This window comes from Schistocerca serialis, chromosome 2, assembly GCF_023864345.2.
Source record: "Schistocerca serialis cubense isolate TAMUIC-IGC-003099 chromosome 2, iqSchSeri2.2, whole genome shotgun sequence".
NCBI classification, from domain to species: Eukaryota; Metazoa; Arthropoda; class Insecta; order Orthoptera; family Acrididae; genus Schistocerca; species Schistocerca serialis.
In genome coordinates this window covers 1,045,473,708-1,045,492,256 of record NC_064639.1, presented here as the reverse complement: position 1 = coordinate 1,045,492,256, position 18,549 = coordinate 1,045,473,708, and the positions used below count along the sequence as shown (strand labels likewise).

At 37.9% G+C, this 18,549-nt stretch overlaps 1 protein-coding gene across 1 annotated transcript in view; it reads left to right on the top strand.

Annotated features, from left to right (window-relative positions):
- Positions 1-15,082, top strand: part of LOC126458478 (serpin B6-like) — a 332,205-nt gene extending 317,123 nt beyond the window's left edge. Inside the window, exons 9-10 of the mRNA XM_050095571.1 lie at positions 396-465; positions 14,507-15,082. Coding sequence (XP_049951528.1) covers positions 396-441 — 46 coding nt within the window. The 3' untranslated portion in view covers positions 442-465; positions 14,507-15,082. The remainder of the gene's footprint in view (positions 1-395; positions 466-14,506) is intronic.
- The last annotated feature ends 3,467 nt before the right edge of the window (positions 15,083-18,549 follow it).

Genomic DNA, 18,549 nt, shown 5'->3' with positions numbered 1-18,549 from the left:
GGATCCACTATTTTACACAGCTCCAAGACGTCTTGAATATAGGATACTGTAGTTTCTCCTGGATGCTGTGCCCTGCACTTTAGTTTATCTTCAGCTTTGCACTTCTGTCATTGTGTGTTGCTGAAATACTTACGCTTTTCTGCCTGGAATACTTCCCAGCTTGTGAACTTCTCCTCATTGTTCTCATACCATTGCTTGGCAGTGGCCTCCAAGTAGAAAAATATGTATATTTCCTTACAATATGGCTGCTTGCTTTAAATATGATTGATGTAGTCCTAGAATGCAATTAAAGATATAAAAGCTCTAGGGTGCTCAAGCACTTGCCATTTATAGTACTGACCTAACTTATCCATAAATTCTTTAATGTTGACAGACTCCAACTTTTGCTTTTGCAGCAATCCAGAAGGTCTGGGCCCTACAAGTAGCTGTCAGCATCTGTGACATGGGTCCGTGTAAGATCATGAGGTAAGCATTTGGAGTACTGATTCAACCACTATCAGATGCTGGAAATGAAATGAGAGATGAATGGGATTGGGGATAATAGCATGAGTTACAATACAAGATCCATAACAAGTTTTTTTAAAACTGCAGACGCTAGTGCACTGTCTGTCTCTGTAAAACCTCAAATTCTTACTGGTGTTGTAATTGACACAGGTTGGTATAGCTCTTCCATGTAAAATTCAGTTAGGCAAAAATAACAATAGTTTTATGTTCAAAATTATCATCATCAATTTTTTGTAAACTCTGAGTACTAAGAGTGCCAATTCGAGACTGGATACTGATATTTTATTCATTATAGGAAAGATTATGACAGTCTATGGATAATCTAAAAGTAGGAACTGAAGGAAGACAATGAATACAATCTGAACAACTGATTTAAAAAACAGGTTTCTGTTCGCTGGAAAGTTAAAGTACAGTATGAAGTCATTTAAGACAGTTGTAGTTTAAATGACACAGTAAATTACTAGTCCCAACATAATGATCTCGACAGAGTTGCCATGTGTAAGGCAACTGCAGACAATCTTTGCAATGGCACTTCTCGCGTCCGTCGGCCGTCGTAATTTAATGTATATATTATTATTGTTATTATTATTTTTTGATTGTTGCCGACTTACGTGGTGGGCCTTAATAAAAATGATATTTAAGTTGAACAATGTAATAAACTTTTCATATGAATTTCCTCGGCTAGTCAGTTGACGTTAAAGCAAAAGATCTTTAGTTATTAATTACAATTGCGGCCCACACACGCGCGAGAGTATTTTTCTTACCTCCGTTGACCATTGTATTGTAGTCGGAGTCCTGGCTCTGGCTCTCAGCTATGGTACTGAAAATAAGAATCTTAAAGCTAAGTATTTCTGCAACTTCGTGTGGCTGTGGAGAAAAATTGATATTATGCTAATAGCGGGCGAGTTTTCAGCTTCCGTTAAATTTTCATAAGTTAATATCGCCACGTAATGGCGTCGTTGGCTGCATCGGCCGCTGCGATTGTTGAGCTGTAAATTACTTGAATGCAGGTTAATTCAAGGAAGGCGGACATGAAATCGGGATCACCTCTTACCAATTAAAAGTGCACAATAATATAAAATCAGTATATTATATGCTTAACTCATACAAATATGCTTACATTCGTCAGCACACGCAAGATGTCCCTCTAGACACATTCAAGACAAAAGAGGAAGTAAGGTCGACTAAAAAATTAACAAAAGAGTGTAACTGGGCGTCTCTTTAGATCATTCTGTCATAAATTATTTCTTTGCAATCTAAACCTACACAGAGAAATTATTATTTTACGGCTACACGAAAAAAAAAATCTCTTACAAATTATGAATGTCTTCTTTATAAATATTGTCTTTTCGTAATATGGCACTGGGGACGCTATATTGCCCCCCGAAATGTTTATGTCATAAAAAATGTTCGTGTTTTTGACATAAATATTTCCTCTTTCATGTCCCCCGTGTCCACACGCAGATTTTTCTTTCACAGTTTACATATGTCACATCGTATATTTAAAGCGTTAAATTACTGAGGTGTGTTGTCCACAAAGTGTAATACAGATGAGGTTCAAGGTATACAACCACGAGTTAGTCCGGAATATTTGAAGTCCCAGGGGTGTCAACTGTTCGCTCCCCATTTGGAGCGGCCGTAGGGAAACCTGGGGAAAACCTCGGCGGAGCGACAGACTAACTGCTTTGGTCACTTTCACTTAATTGTTTCTGGAATGTCATTGGAGTACAGGATGTGCATACAAATATTTTTGTTGCACTATGCAAAAAATGAGGTCATTAAAACAATTGATTGCGGTGTCGTTGATGATCTACGCCGCGACATTTGGCTCGCGACGGCGTCGGTTGGTGTGTTCGGTGCTCGGCTTCGCGGCGGCTGCGGAGAGGTCAACGCCCGCTCGACGCCAGCGTGTGTCTCGCCGTCGCGGAACGTCAGAATCAGCTGATCGGCTGCACCGTTGGCGATGCGCTTCTGTCTCGGCCGGGCGTGGCGGAGTGGGATGATATCCGCCCCCCGCTCTTGTTGGCAGGAGTCAGCCCTGCTACGCATCGCCGACGTAGTACATGAAACATACACACAACCAACGTAATATTTGTTTCCCGCCGCAGATGGTTACGCTAGTGGGAAAGAAGAATTTATTAGTGCGGCAGAAGTTGTTAAGTTTTCGCCAGTTTCCGAGTGTCAAGCTAGCATTGTCTTGCAGAATACATGACATGGATCTTCTCCCGTGAATGAAGTTTTGTTGCGCCACTGTTTCCATTACACGTCAGTTTTTGTCTTGATACAATTATTTATGTTTTCGCCGCACTCGCAGGCACTGGTGAGTGTCCCAGTATGAGTTTAGCACAAACATTCGCCGTTTCTGCGGTCGCTTTTTTGCAATAGTCCATGCATCGCATTCCAATCTCGCATTATTGTGCTCACTGAAACTACAGTCTGTCCCAAAAATATTGACTGTGGGTTCACTTCACGTTAACAGTTAACATTTATAGTAAATTCACAGATTTTCGTGCGTGATATTGGCGTTTGGCGTCCTCACCGCTGTTGAACATTCAATACTAGCACTTCACTGTCCATATCACAGTTTCACCTTCACAGTTTTTCACACTGCTTAAAGTAACTGTTTCGATTAGTTCACAAACACTAATGTATTTCATTCAGTCTGAACTGGATTTTGGCTAGTGCTGGATTTTACCAATCTCTCGCACTAATTATCTCTTTTTATTTTCCACTTAGAGTCGTACTTGCCTTCAGATTTTTTTGACTATACAATTGTATTTCCGTCTCATCTGAGGTAAGTCCCCATGTCATGTCTGCCCACTCATTGCGTACTTGCTCTCCAGAGCCAGGCTCGACTTTACAAAACTTTGCCTCTCGCATTATTGTAGACATTTTATAATCTAGGCCTAGCGTGCAAGTTCCTAGATTAATGTTAGATTTGTGACTTTTGTTTACACTACAAATTCGTGCAAATCTCTGCCTTAGCAGATGGTAATATATTTTAACAGTGCTTAGCGGTAGTCGCGTTTATTGATTTGCTTTGTACTTTGTCCACAACACATGAGGTACCTTGGGTGATGTACACCCTGCACTCATGTTGTTTAGTAAATTATGATTGAGCATATTTCAAGATCGGTATAGACATAAATACATAGAACAACATATACACTATAATATTAAATTTCATAAGTTGCGTTACTACTACAGTTCAAAAATATTCATGACACACTAATGAAACATTCTTTCATCATTACATGCTGGTGAATTTTTTTTTTTTTTTTTTTAAATATTTTTAAACCATTTTTCAACATGAAATTTTTAACATATTCTTAAACCTACGTTCATTTTTTTTCTTCAAAATGCAATTGTTTAAAAATATTATTATTCCTTAACATCTACAAAATTGAATCGCACTAATCTTGTGTGCCTCATTGTCTTTAAATGTTGCACTAAAATCTTAACATTTACACACAGAAAAAAATACACTCTAAACTTAACCTACTACACATATGTAAACGTTGCTCTACTGAGCGAACTTCTTTAAGTCTTTGTAAGTATTTTTCTTGTTTACTTCGTAATTGCCTCCTTATTCGACCACGGGATGGTGTAGTTTGCGTGACAGAACGTATCGTGAGGTACCACTTCGATGTTATAGGTGTAGCCCTCGATAACACCGGGTTTTTCCGAAAACACATTCTCATAATCTGTAAGTAGCTGAGTCAATTCGTTTTGTTGTGCTTCAGTCAAATGTTCTGACTCCCTGACTTTCATTGCTATCAGTTTCCTTTTTTCCTCTCTGTCTTCAGTAATAAACTCCTTATAACATGCTTGTCTTGTACTTAAGTCAGAATATAAATTCATTACCTGTATTCCTTCGAATCTCATTTGAAAGCTCCGGCAATATTTACCGTGCACTTCCCGTGTCCTCAACAACGGCAAAATTACACGTCTATCCTCATTCATAAGGCTTACTTCCCCGCACAAGAGGTCGATTTTTGCGTCCCTCTGGCGTAAAAATTCCATCCCCAGGATGCAAGCAACACCTAATCCCTTAACTACTAGGAACGAGCTTTTCATTGCTTCATTTCCTACCGTAAACTCGACTTGCACCTGGTGCTTTATGATATGAGATTGTGCACCTATTGCACCTGTAACACAACAATTCTTCACTGGCAATACTGGTATTCTATTATTTTGACTCAAGTACTTGTAAAAATTTGCGCTCATGACATTGGTTGACGCACCGGTATCGACTATTATGTGTATTGGTGCTCCATACATATCTGCTTGCAATATAGCCTGCACAACACTTTTGTCGGTTCGGTTACATGTCTGCGGTATGTCTACAAGTTCTTTTTCTATTTTTGTTCCTTCATTGTATTTCAGCATACAAAGTTTATGGCTGTCATCCGTGAATGTGCCCTCACTACACCATCCTGCAGCCAACAACGGAGAGCGTATTGTGGCTGTCTTTAGTTTAACGGATGAGCATCAGTGGGTTGACAGTTGTCTGTCACTTCCACTAACCTCACATTGTGGTTCTGGTTGTTGTTGTTGCTACTGTTGGGTTGGCCGCCCTGCCTCCCCGATGGTGTATTTTGATATTGTGTATGGCTCTGGTTTTGCGGTGGTCGGTTGTAATTCCCTGACATATTCTGTGACGGACCTGGGTTGGCGTTCCATTGTGGCGCTGTGTTTTGTTGCCACTGTGGTGTCGGTTCGTTACAACCACGCCACTGGTTTCGGTTGTTCCGCCATTGCGGATTGCCGTTACCATTATATCCATTACTCATGCGTCCATCATGATGTCTCTTTCGATTTTCACGATTATAACCGTTGCCGTTATAACCATTGCCATTGTTTGTGCCTTGATTCTGTTGCCGGTGCTCTTGCCTATTCCCGTTACCATTTGGTACTAAGTTACTACCGTTACTGTGGCTGCTATTGTAATCGGCTTTGTGTTGATTATAGCCTGCATGGTTCCACTTGTTTTCGGTTTTCATATCTTCGATCAATAGGTCAACAGAATCCACTATTTCCATGAATTGTTCTATATCGTATTCCGGCACATTGATGAAATATCTTTTAATTTCACTGGGCAACTTCCTTTTTATTGATCTGATTATGTCACGATCGGACATTGGCTCGTCCCAGTACCTGGTTTTGTTTATATACTTTTCGAAATATTTGCGTAACGTTCCCATCTTAGGATTGTACATTTCTGGACTGTACAACTCCTTTCGTAGTCTTTCTTGGACGCTATCGGACCAGAATTTTTGCAAGAATGCACCTTCAAACTGTTGCATCGTTAGACATTTTTCGGACACGTCGGTGGCCCACAGTGCCGCGTCACCTTGAATAAAGGAGACCACGAACTGTATTCTTTGTCTTTCCGTCCATGTCCTGGGAAACACATTCCTGAAGCTCTTAATAAATACAACAGGGTGGACATTTCGTTTTTCGCTATTGAGGGGTTGGAATGTCCTGTGTTTTATTACATTGTCCTCTTTTTTGCACATCTGATTGCTACATTCTGGGACATTCATCACTTCGTGATGGGCGCTGCACGGTATCGCGTGTTGCTTGTGCTCATAATTCGCATTAGGTTGCGGTTGCGCACTCGCACCCTGGCTACCGTCAGCGTTATTATAGTAATCAGTACGCGGAGTCTGATTCATGATCTGTCCGCCACTGTTTACATTGCTTTCCAACGCAGACAGTCTCCGCGCGACCTCCTGTTGCCAATTTGGCAACTCCGCAGTCACACGGGACTTAATCTGTGTTAATTCGGCATGTAGTGCGGCAGCGCTGGCGTCAATATTTACACTCGCGGCCGCAGTCGCTTGTTCTACAGCTGTTTTTACGTCGCTTTCAATCTTTGCAGATATCTCGCGATCCTTTACTTCTAGCCATTCATTTAATTCTTTTTCTACTTTTTGAGCTTGCACTTCCAAATATGCGTCAATACTTTTCCGTGCATCTATCTCCACATTATCTACGCGGTTGGTTAAAGTCTGGACATTATCTTCAAGCCTAGCCTGCGATATCTGTAATTTTTGCATTTCGCCGGCTAAGCTTTGAGCAAGATCGGGTATTTCTTTGCACGCGTCCCGCATCTCGGCAAGTTCGCTTTGGATACTGTCGAGTTTTGCTTCACTGCGCTGCTCTTGCTCAATGAGCTTTTGCGTTAATTTTTTCTCCTGCTCATGGAACATCTGAGCCAGTTTTTCGTCTCTTTGTTTTTCCCTCTGTTCTGACATTCTTTCCTTTTCCCTTTCTTTCAGTTCTCTTTGTTGCTCTTGCTCATGGAGCATCTGAGCCAGTTTCTGATCTCTTTCCCTATCTCTTTCTTCTAACCTGCGCAGAAATTCTGCAAATGGGTCTGCAATCGGTGAGCATACTGGTGCCCCACTTAATCTAGCACTCGATTGGCCCCCCTGCCCAGGCAGTGGAGTTGTTACTCTATTCCCATTCTGCTGTGGAGCGTCATTCACCGTCCACAGATCCTCGCCCCCCGCTCCGGAAATTATGTTATCCGAGGCGGTGGCTTGGGATTCGTTTACGTATTGCAAATGATCCTCACTTTCCATATTAACAGAATTTTGTTCTTCTGGTACGGATGCTTTAGGTTGTCCTATCTTACCCATACTAAATTCACTTTAAGCCACTGACGAATCTTTAACACTGATACACACACGATTAATTATCCCCTCCAAAAATAAACACATAAATACACAAAACGAATAATTATCCCCTCCAAAAATAAACACATAATAATACACAAAACACCGAAGGTATCTCATGTGCACATGGGTTCGATATTCCGCGCAGAGCTACACAGGATGCTTGCACAATAGGCCTTACCTTACTTATTTTTCTTTCTCGCAATCCTTTTTCTTTTCTACACTTTTTCCTCTCCAGATCTCCTCAGGGTGTGGTTTTGTTGTTGTACATGTAAAAGAATTCATACAAGCATTAATATTTTACAACAATTAGACACATACATAATTACATTCAATACAATAGAATCATATTAATCGGGCCCCAAAGTTGCGGCGCCAATCTCGCGTCCGTCGGCCGTCGTAATTTAATGTATATATTATTATTGTTATTATTATTTTTTGATTGTTGCCGACTTACGTGGTGGGCCTTAATAAAAATGATATTTAAGTTGAACAATGTAATAAACTTTTCATATGAATTTCCTCGGCTAGTCAGTTGACGTTAAAGCAAAAGATCTTTAGTTATTAATTACAATTGCGGCCCACACACGCGCGAGAGTATTTTTCTTACCTCCGTTGACCATTGTATTGTAGTTGGAGTCCTGGCTCTGGCTCTCAGCTATGGTACTGAAAATAAGAATCTTAAAGCTAAGTATTTCTGCAACTTCGTGCGGCTGTGGAGAAAAATTGATATTATGCTAATAGCGGGCGAGTTTTCAGCTTCCGTTAAATTTTCATAAGTTAATATCGCCACGTAATGGCGTCGTTGGCTGCATCGGCCGCTGCGATTGTTGAGCTGTAAATTACTTGAATGCAGGTTAATTCAAGGAAGGCGGACATGAAATCGGGATCACCTCTTACCAATTAAAAGTGCACAATAATATAAAATCAGTATATTATATGCTTAACTCATACAAATATGCTTACATTCGTCAGCACACGCAAGATGTCCCTCTAGACACATTCAAGACAAAAGAGGAAGTAAGGTCGACTAAAAAATTAACAAAAGAGTGTAACTGGGCGTCTCTTTAGATCATTCTGTCATAAATTATTTCTTTGCAATCTAAACCTACACAGAGAAATTATTATTTTACGGCTACACGAAAAAAAAAAATCTCTTACAAATTATGAATGTCTTCTTTATAAATATTGTCTTTTCGTAATATGGCACTGGGCTTGCTTTTGCAGCAATCCAGAAGGTCTGGGCCCTACAAGTAGCTGTCAGCATCTGTGACATGGGTCCGTGTAAGATCATGAGGTAAGCATTTGGAGTACTGATTCAACCACTATCAGATGCTGGAAATGAAATGAGAGATGAATGGGATTGGGGATAATAGCATGAGTTACAATACAAGATCCATAACAAGTTTTTTTAAAACTGCAGACGCTAGTGCACTGTCTGTCTCTGTAAAACCTCAAATTCTTACTGGTGTTGTAATTGACACAGGTTGGTATAGCTCTTCCATGTAAAATTCAGTTAGGCAAAAATAACAATAGTTTTATGTTCAAAATTATCATCATCAATTTTTTGTAAACTCTGAGTACTAAGAGTGCCAATTCGAGACTGGATACTGATATTTTATTCATTATAGGAAAGATTATGACAGTCTATGGATAATCTAAAAGTAGGAACTGAAGGAAGACAATGAATACAATCTGAACAACTGATTTAAAAAACAGGTTTCTGTTCGCTGGAAAGTTAAAGTACAGTATGAAGTCATTTAAGACAGTTGTAGTTTAAATGACACAGTAAATTACTAGTCCCAACATAATGATCTCGACAGAGTTGCCATGTGTAAGGCAACTGCAGACAATCTTTGCAATGGCACTGCAGATAAATTTTGATGCTACCAGCCTGCAAGATGTGATTTCTTTTGGTGGGACATACACCTGTTGACAAGGAAATATTGCCAGCGGTGAAGAGCACTTGGCATAGTCAGTCTTCACCATAGTCAATGTCTTGCATCACATAGAAGGAAAAGATTCATCAGAGTTTTCTTGTAAATTTTATGCAAGCTGAAAGTTGTTTTCTGCAGAAAATGGTTTTTCAAGTTCATGAATGTGTTTACAAATGCAGTGTATGTAAAAGTGTTATTACTTACACTGATAAATATTTGTTCTGCTCAATATTCCATTCATTAGTTATGGAAAAATATTTCAATGACAGGAAAGATATGAGAATGATTTACTCCAGAAAATTTTATTCAGAAAATTCAGCTACAAAATCAGTTTTTTATCTTTTTCTACTTCTTCTTCCCTCTTTCTTCCTAGGCTAAAGGCTATTTCTTGTAGTATCCCATTGTCTACCGTGAGGTTGTCACACCATATTTTGCTTTGGACACCCAATATTTCTTTTACCAGTTGGTAATTTACTTCTTATGATTTTCACAAACTTCTGTCCATGCATCCTGTCTATGTGTTCATTTCATTCATACTTTCTCTTATGTACCCACTCATTAATGGAGTCCACTTTACATCCTTTTCCAATGCCTTCGCTTCTCTCTCTATCTTTCAGTGTCTACCATGTAATCCTTTGCAGAATTTTCATTTCCATGGTTCCTAAACACCTTCTTGTTTATGATGTTTCTGGCCTTGTGTCAGCTATGTATGTCATAGTAATTGGTCTCGCTATTGTTTCGTATATTCTTGCTTTTTTGCCTCTTTTCCTATGTGCTTGTTTTTCCAAACAGTATCATTTATACAGCCTGACACTTTATTTGCTTTTATTACTTGTTCTCTAATTTCCTTTGTGATATTTCCACTGCTGGATAACTCAATACCAAGATACTTAGATGTCATTACCTGTTGAATATATTTTCCATCCTATTCCAATTTTCATGTAATTGGTTTTACAGATGTCGTCATACATTTGATTTTTTGAGTGGATATGACTGTATTTAGGTTCTTGGCTGCCATTTTAAATACAAAGGGCTATTCAAAAAGTAGGGACAGATTTCAGACCTTTATTACTTCCAAACTACAAAAGATAGAAACACAATGCGAACATTTCTGGAAAGAGACAAGTTCAAATTTTTATGGGTTGGGTAGGGTTGTTTGGGGGAAGAGACCAAACAGTGAGGTCATTGGTCTCATCAGAGTATGGAAGGATGGCGAAGGAAGTCGGCTGTGCCCTTTCAAAGAAACCATCCCGGCATTTGCATGGAGTGATTCAGGGAAATCATGGAAAACCTAAATCAGGGTGGCCGGACACGAAATTTTTATGCATTCAATGTGAGCACCATGTGTTACATGACAAATATCAAAATGATGGCGCATTTCCTGCCACACACGAAGCAGCTGGTCTCTCATTATCCAATTCACAGCTTCAACAATGTGATGTCACAGACTTTTGAGTGTGTCAGGCATAGGGAGGATAAAAACATGGTCTTTTATGGAACTCCACAGATAAAAGTCACAAGGAGTGAGGTCTGGAGACCTGGTAGGCCACCGGGAATGAGTTCATCTTCTGCTTCTCCTCTTCCAATCCAGCATACTGGAAATGAGCCACCATTTTGATATTGTTGTGTAACACATGCTGCTCACATTGAATGCATAAAAATTTGAAATGTTGTCTTTCCAGGGACATTGGAATTGTGTTACTGTCTTTTGTAGCAATAAAAGTTTGAAATCTGTTCCTTACTTTTGAATATCCCTGTACATGTAAAAGTTTCTGCAGGTTATCTTCACTGTTTGCCAGCAAACTGCATCATCAGCATAACAAATGATTTTTATTTCTTTGCCTCAATTTTATAACCACTACCAGCCAATACCTTCTTTATCAGCACGTCATGACTGTGTTAAAAAGCAGTGGGCCCAAAGAGCCACCTTGGCTAGTACCACTACTAACTGCTAAGCAAGTAGCTAACCTGGAACCAAATTTTCCTGGATGTGGTTGTGGGAATAAATATCTTCATTTGTTTTTATTGAGTTGGAAGGAATCTACTGATTGTAGAGCAAATTAACCGCATCTGTTAACCGAATCCCATCAAAAGCCTTTTGTAAATCAATCAGACAAAGATAAGCTGGGCTGTTGTATTCAATGGACTTCTCTACAACTTGTCTAAGAATGAAAACTGCCTCTGTGCTTGACCTACCACATTTAAAACCACACTGCTCCTCTGCAAGGGTTATAATGCTTTTTACTTTATTTCCTATCATTTTTATTAGGTGATTAAGAACTGAACTCAATAGTTTTATCCCTCTGTAGTTGCAAGGGTCTTTCATATCCCATTATTTTGTGCATGAAAATTGTAGTGCTAGTTTTCCATTTGTTTGGAATGTTATTCTAACACTCCTGAAAACAACTGCCAATATGATTTGGGCTCTAATCACCTGACAAAGCTTGTGATCCCTTGCCCATGACTGTCAACAAGAAGGTTGTGATTCTTGTTACAGTCATGGGCAATGGATCACTTCTTGCGTAAATGAAGTGTCAGAAGCAGTGAAAGCAACAGGTTAAGCCTGAGGCACCCCTGTCTCAAGTAACAAAGTAAGTTCATTCGGATGATAACAGTAAGTTGTTATCAAAGGATCATGTTGTATTATTTGGTGGCTCATATGACATGTACCAGACTGAAACTTCAGTAGACTGCCAAGAACTAAAGGAGTGCTTGAGTTATCTGGGATGCCCAAAGGGTATATATATGTGGACATTCTGCACTGATATGATTTACTGCCCTGGTCATGTGTGAACAAAGATAGCAGCACTGCAAATTAACAACTCTCAAAATATGCAGCCAGTTTACAAATGTGAGTGTTCTGGACATTGATAATACTGGCCATAGACATACATCAATTTAAATTACATTCCTATTGCTTTTAGTTTGGGAGCTACAACAGTTGAAAGTTTCATGTGCAGATACCACATGCTGTACATAATATGTGGCTGTGTGGTGGGTGATGGATGTTCTGGTGGTGGGAAGCTGATTTAAATGAGATGTTCAAATGTGTGTCCATGTTACTGAATGCACAATGCAATGCACTTTCTATCATGCTGAATCCACATATAGACTCTCGTGTGTAGATACATATGTTCAAAGAGATCACCCAAACTGTCGACTATAAATGCGCGATATAACTCACCTGTCAGTGTACCTGGGACATAGTGTGGACCAATGATTTCATCCCCAAGGATTCCACACCATACATTAATAGACCACCTACTTTGATGGTCGAGAGGTAGTACCCACCGAGGATTGTCTGCGTCCCAGCAGTGCATGTTATGGTGATTCATTGCACCATAATTTGTGAATGTGGACTCATCAGAGAACATAACACCTTGTAAAGACTCCAGCATGAAATTATGCATGGCTCATTCACAGAATGTAACTCTCACACAGAAATCGTTCCCATGCAGCTCCTGGGTCAGTGACAGGCGGTACGGGTGAAACCTGTGGCCATGTACTATACGCCACACAGATGTGAGACAGACACCAGCGACTGCAGCAATGGCTCGTAAGCTGACGTGAGGATCGTGGTGTACTGCAGCTAAAACGAACACCTCTGTGTCCTTACTTCTTGCAGTTCTTCATCTGTTAATGTGGTGCATTACCAAGCTGCCAGTTTCCCGAAGTTGTTGTTTACCACGTAAGAACGTAATGGCTGCCGGAACTCTTCGTCTAGGATATCTCGCTGCGTACACCATGGCTGCTTCAGTGGCATCGTGTCGACACTAGCCAAGTATCAGCAACATGTTAACGTACTCGATGTTCGTGTAAGCCATCTTCATCTGATGTCAGTAACTGTGGTATATTGAGCCCCCATTTGTTTGTGTGGCTCGAACTGTCAGGTATACGGCTGAGTGCGGCAACTGTTGGCAGTCTAAAAGCGCATCGAGGAAGCTTCTCACTCCGTGACACCAGCGATGTTACAACTTGGCTGCACCACATTTAGAAGTCACATTGCGTTATGCACAGCATGTGAGGTATTTGCCCCTGAAACTTTGAAGGGTTGTAGCTCCCAAACTAAAAGTGGTAGGAATGTAATTTAAATTGATGTATACACATCTGGTGTTACTGATTCCAGTGCATGGTACAAACAACTATTGTTTCATTTTAAAAATTGTGTCTTTATGCTGTAACTCTTCGCATAATAACACAATAAACTATGTTATAGCTCCGCAGACAGTGTAACGTTTCTTATAGTGACCTACCACAATAAATATTTCCGTTGCCTATTACTTAGTAACTTACAGAGGCAAACACATTTAGTGAAACACCCTGTATGTAATCAGGAAGGCCAAACAGCTGTGTTAGTCAGAAAAAATTAGCAAGTCAAACAGTTAACTGAAAATCATGTGGAACATCATCAAAAATGAGACAAACAGGAACATAAAATCTGAAAAAACAGGGCTCCACAGTCCTCTGGTAGTGGTTCAGACAAGAAGAATCAAAAAGTTGCAACCTCTGATGTTAATCTTTTTTTCTCACTGTAACTGAAAGAACATGGAACCATAATAAACAATTTCCCACAAAGACTATAGAGCTGCTAAATCACATGCAAATCAATCCAAATGTAGCACTTCATTTCAAAAGTACAGTTCCTTAAGAAGTTGAAAAAATCATAAAATTGCTTGAAAGCTCTGGATCTTCTGGACATGATGGAATATCAAATAGGATTTTAAAATCATTTGCAGACTTAATCAGTTACAAATTATGCTAGTATGTAACCAGTCAATGAAAACGGAGACATTTCTGGGTAAATTGAGACAAGCGATTGTGATGCCCATCCACAAAAGTGGGGCAAGGAATGTACTATCCAATTATTGGCCCATCTCTTTGCTGCCGGTGTTCTCAAAGGTGTTTGAGAGAGTAGTTTATGATAGGATTTATGGCCATATGACACAAAATAGCTTACTGACATCTACACAGTTTCACTTATGTAAGGGATTCTCCACAGAGAGAGCTATATTTAGCCTAACAGATGAAAATCTAGGTGAATTAAATTTCAGAAGGTGTCCCATAGGGATCTTTTGTGATCTTGCCAAGGCTTTCAACTGTGTAGATAATAACACATTACTAAAAATGTTTCCACATTATGGCATCAAAGACAAACCTTTGACATGGCTAGAATCTTATCTACACAATAGGAAGCAAAGAGTTATCTTTTTGGAGGCAGGCATAACAATAAACTCAGACTGGGTGTAATATGACATGGTGGAAATGTTTTTTTGTGGTGAAGTTTGGGATATGTATCCTTGCGTAATACAAGAAAAACAGAATACCATATCATATTATGTACATCCTCCATCAAATAAATAATATGTATCTTGTATAATCCAGGGTGCTGCTCCTTAATGCTGCCGTAGGTTCATCTTGATGTTACTGCATCACCACATGGGAATCATGCAATAGTTAAAAAAATTTCCAGTATTTCTTCTTCATGAAGAGTTTTATATTGACTTAACACTATCTCATGACTGATGCAAGATTGACTTCAGACTGACCTCTGGCGGTGTACAAATTACCTCTATTTATATGATTTTAAGCAATTACTGTCATTGTTACATATTAAACTTTTAGAATTATACAATTAAAGTTTTTATATACATTCTCCCAAATTACATAGAAATTTATATGAAGTAAAAGTGAATAATTTCATATGTAGATAGGAAAGAATCTGTATCTATTAAGACCATAAATGACATTGTTAACTGAAAAGTGACTTTAGTCACTCAATGAATTTTAAATGCTTAAGTAAAAGAGCTGTAAAATAATGTATAAAAAATAACTGGCTGTATTAATATGTCTAAGATGTAATGCATTTTAACAAGAATTGTTACCTGTAAGGCTAAGATCTAAGGGTATTATATGTTTGTAACTGTACTTGATGTTTACAAAAGCCATCATATTGATGACACCACGCAAAAAAATGTAAATAAAAATAAAAATGTTTAATTATTTCAACAATACATTTTGTTAATTTGCATATTTCATTTTACATACTTAAAGAATGATCACCCTATCATTTTCAGGCGAACAGAGAGATTAGTTTTATTGAATAAAAGGCCTAGATTAAATTAATTAAATTTTGTGCAACTAAAATTTTACATTTCTATATAGTCATAATTACAGTTTTGTTAACTAACAACAATTAGAACATGAGCATATTTGGCTTTGACTGAAAAATTATCATGTCATATTTCTATTAGGGATACAAGCAATTTTATAGCTTGAAAACATAAAAACAGCTGTCTTGTGATGACTAGAAATATCAGAATTTTAATGGTTAATTACTCCAAAATTACAATAGCAAAATTATTCCTACCATGTGCCTGAAGTTTGTATAATGTACAAATTGTGATGGTACATTAGCTTTTAATCCAACATGTTTCCTTTATTCTGAATACTGGTGAAGCCCAATGTAAACAATGTCAAAACTATAGCTTAAATTAGTGCAAATCACTGATTTGCTGCAAAAAACAAAAATCTTCAGTGTATTTGGATCCAGATAACCAGAAAAGACAAAACCAAAGCAGCAGTTTAAATTGGTGTAAATTATTGATATTACACATATGCTCTCTTTGGGGGAGTAGGGATAACAGTGGAAGAGGATACAGGATCCCAAAAAGGTTGTGGTATTGCTTGGGGAAATGTAAAATATGGTGTTCAGGGCTTGATCCTTGGACGACTGATTTTCCTGATCTACATTAATGACCTACAAATTACAATGAATGATAGAGCAAAAATAGTTATGTTTGCAGATGATGCGAGTATTCTGATCAAGGGTCCCAACTGTTCAATGTATGATACAGAGCTGACAGTCACAAACCAAGTACACAAATGGTTTACAGCAAATACCATAACCCTAAATTTTTCAAAAACTAACATTATATAGTTTCAGACAGTAAATAACTTCATGTTTCTGAAAAGGAGACCAATAACCAAAGACTTTATGAAACCACACACGCAAAATTCCTAGGCATCCAGATCGAGATAGACAGCCAGCTAAAATAGAGGGAATAAATTGAGTAACTGTCAAAAAAACTTAGCAGAGCATCCCTAAGAACTATTTCTCACCTTGTTGATAGAGAAATATTGCTTTTGTCATACCTTGCATATTTCCATTCTATAGTCTCCAATGGTATTATATTCTGGAAAAATGCTACGGGAGTTGGAAAAGTCTTCAAATTACAACAATGAGGTGTGAGGTTAATATGCGGCGTCTCTAACACAACATCCTGCAGAGGTCTCTTTAAGACTCTCAGGACATTTATTGTTACAAATCGATATATATACTTACTAATGATGATTGTAGCCAGCAATAAGGAATTATTCCATAAAAACTGTGACATTCACAAGCATAAGACAGGACAGGGGAAAAATTCCAGTGAGACTCTGCAAGTCTCACAGAAGTCCATAGAGAGTAACTGAATCAGGAATAAAAGTACACAACAAGCTTTCCATCAATATAAAAGGAAATTAATAACATATAGATATTCAAAAGGAAACTAAAAACATTCCCAAGAGAACAAACCTTTTATAAAATGAATGAATTTCTAGAGTAATAAGGCACCCTGTTGAGTAAAAATAAAGGAAACCACTTAGGAAAAAAACCAACCTTAAAATGAAATCTTTACTTATGTTATGAAGATGAAATTGTGCATTCCTAACATAAATTATAATGATAAAATGTAACTTTATTTATGTCATAGGTTAAAATGTGTACTACAGTTTATTCTATACTATTAGGTATGCACTTGAACTTACTTATGTAATGAATATCAAAACTTTTTATTTTAATTTAAATCATAATAACAAAATGTAAATTTATTAATTTATTTGTGGCATTGGGAAAAAAATTTGTACTTCCATTGATTCTGCTATTTTAAGCATTCACTTAAACTAATACCAGTAAAATGCAGATGGCAATATTGTCCCCAACAAATTGTTAATAGGAAATAAGTAATTGTATGATAAAAAAATTCTCACGTTATCTTGTATTATTTTACTTCACTTGTCCAACATTACTAGTACACTCTTTGTACAATATGTGATGAACAGGACCAAATAAAAAAATCAGATTAAGTGAAATCAATTTTTAACCAACTTGGTTAATTGTTCAATTACTGGATATCATCCATATTTCAGTAATTAATTGGGGATTCTGTCTTTCCTGGAGACTTCTCATTTTTTAATAAATTCACGGCTTCTTCTACCTGTGCATGTGAAACGGTCACATCGTCATTTACTTGTATACTGATCTCTGAAATCTCTTCATGTTCTGTTGATTTTTTTACCTTTATGCATATCTGTTAAATATTTGACCCATCATTTTTCATTTATGTTGTTCATTTTCAAAACCGGTGTTTCTGTTTAAAACAATTCACTAGTGATTTTGTCTCTTTATGAGTTCTTTTGTAATCTTCATAAGACCCTTGTGTTTTGAGTGTTTTACATTTCAAATAGGCAAATCTCTGTTTCTACACATTTCTTTAACCTCTTTGCAAAACCATGGTAATCTGTTTGTTTTCCTCTCTTGCTCTAAAACACTTGTACCTGGTGTTTCTTGAGCTGCCACTTCAATACTTTCTTTATTTTTTCCCAAGCTTGATCTACATTATCCACTGCATTAATGGGTTTCTCTTTTATTTTTTATGATAATTGTCTCTGATATAAAATTTTTGTAGATTCATTCCGTAGTGACTCTGTATTATTTTGTTCTTCTTTTAAAGTTGGTTATTTAGCAGTTTTGCTCCTTCCTGTATGCAATCTCACTTTTCCCATGAGTGGGTTGTGTTCACTCCCTAGTTTGGCAGAGTTTAAAGTCCTGACATCTAGCTCTGACTGAGGATGGATGTTACTGTTTGTAACAATGTAATCTGTTGTAGATTTATGACCTCTTGTGTTCTGAAAAGTGTGTTTGTACTTCTCTGTGAGTTCGCAGCAAGTATTATTTATTCTCAGTTCATGACTTGAGCATACATTGTTAATAAACTCACCATTATCATTTAGATAGTCTTCATTAAATCATTGTTTAACTCCAGGGATGTCACTATTTTCAATAGGAGCATTAAAATCCCCCATTATGACTGGAAGTTCATTTAAAGGTATCAGATTGATAACTTCTTGTAACTGCTCATAGAAAGTCTCTCTTTCCGTTCTAGGTTTACAATGCACTGCGCTGTACAGGGAGATAATGTTCAGTTTGTGATGAGCACATTTCAGTTTTAGTACAACTATTCTCTCAAATACTTATTTGCAATTCTCAATAAGATCTTTGTGTTTTTTGTGGATAAGTATCCCTACTCCTGCTGTACCTCTTGTCTCCTTCTCAGCGCTGCTATAAATGAGTAGGTGCTGGTCATATTCCTTCTACCCTTTGC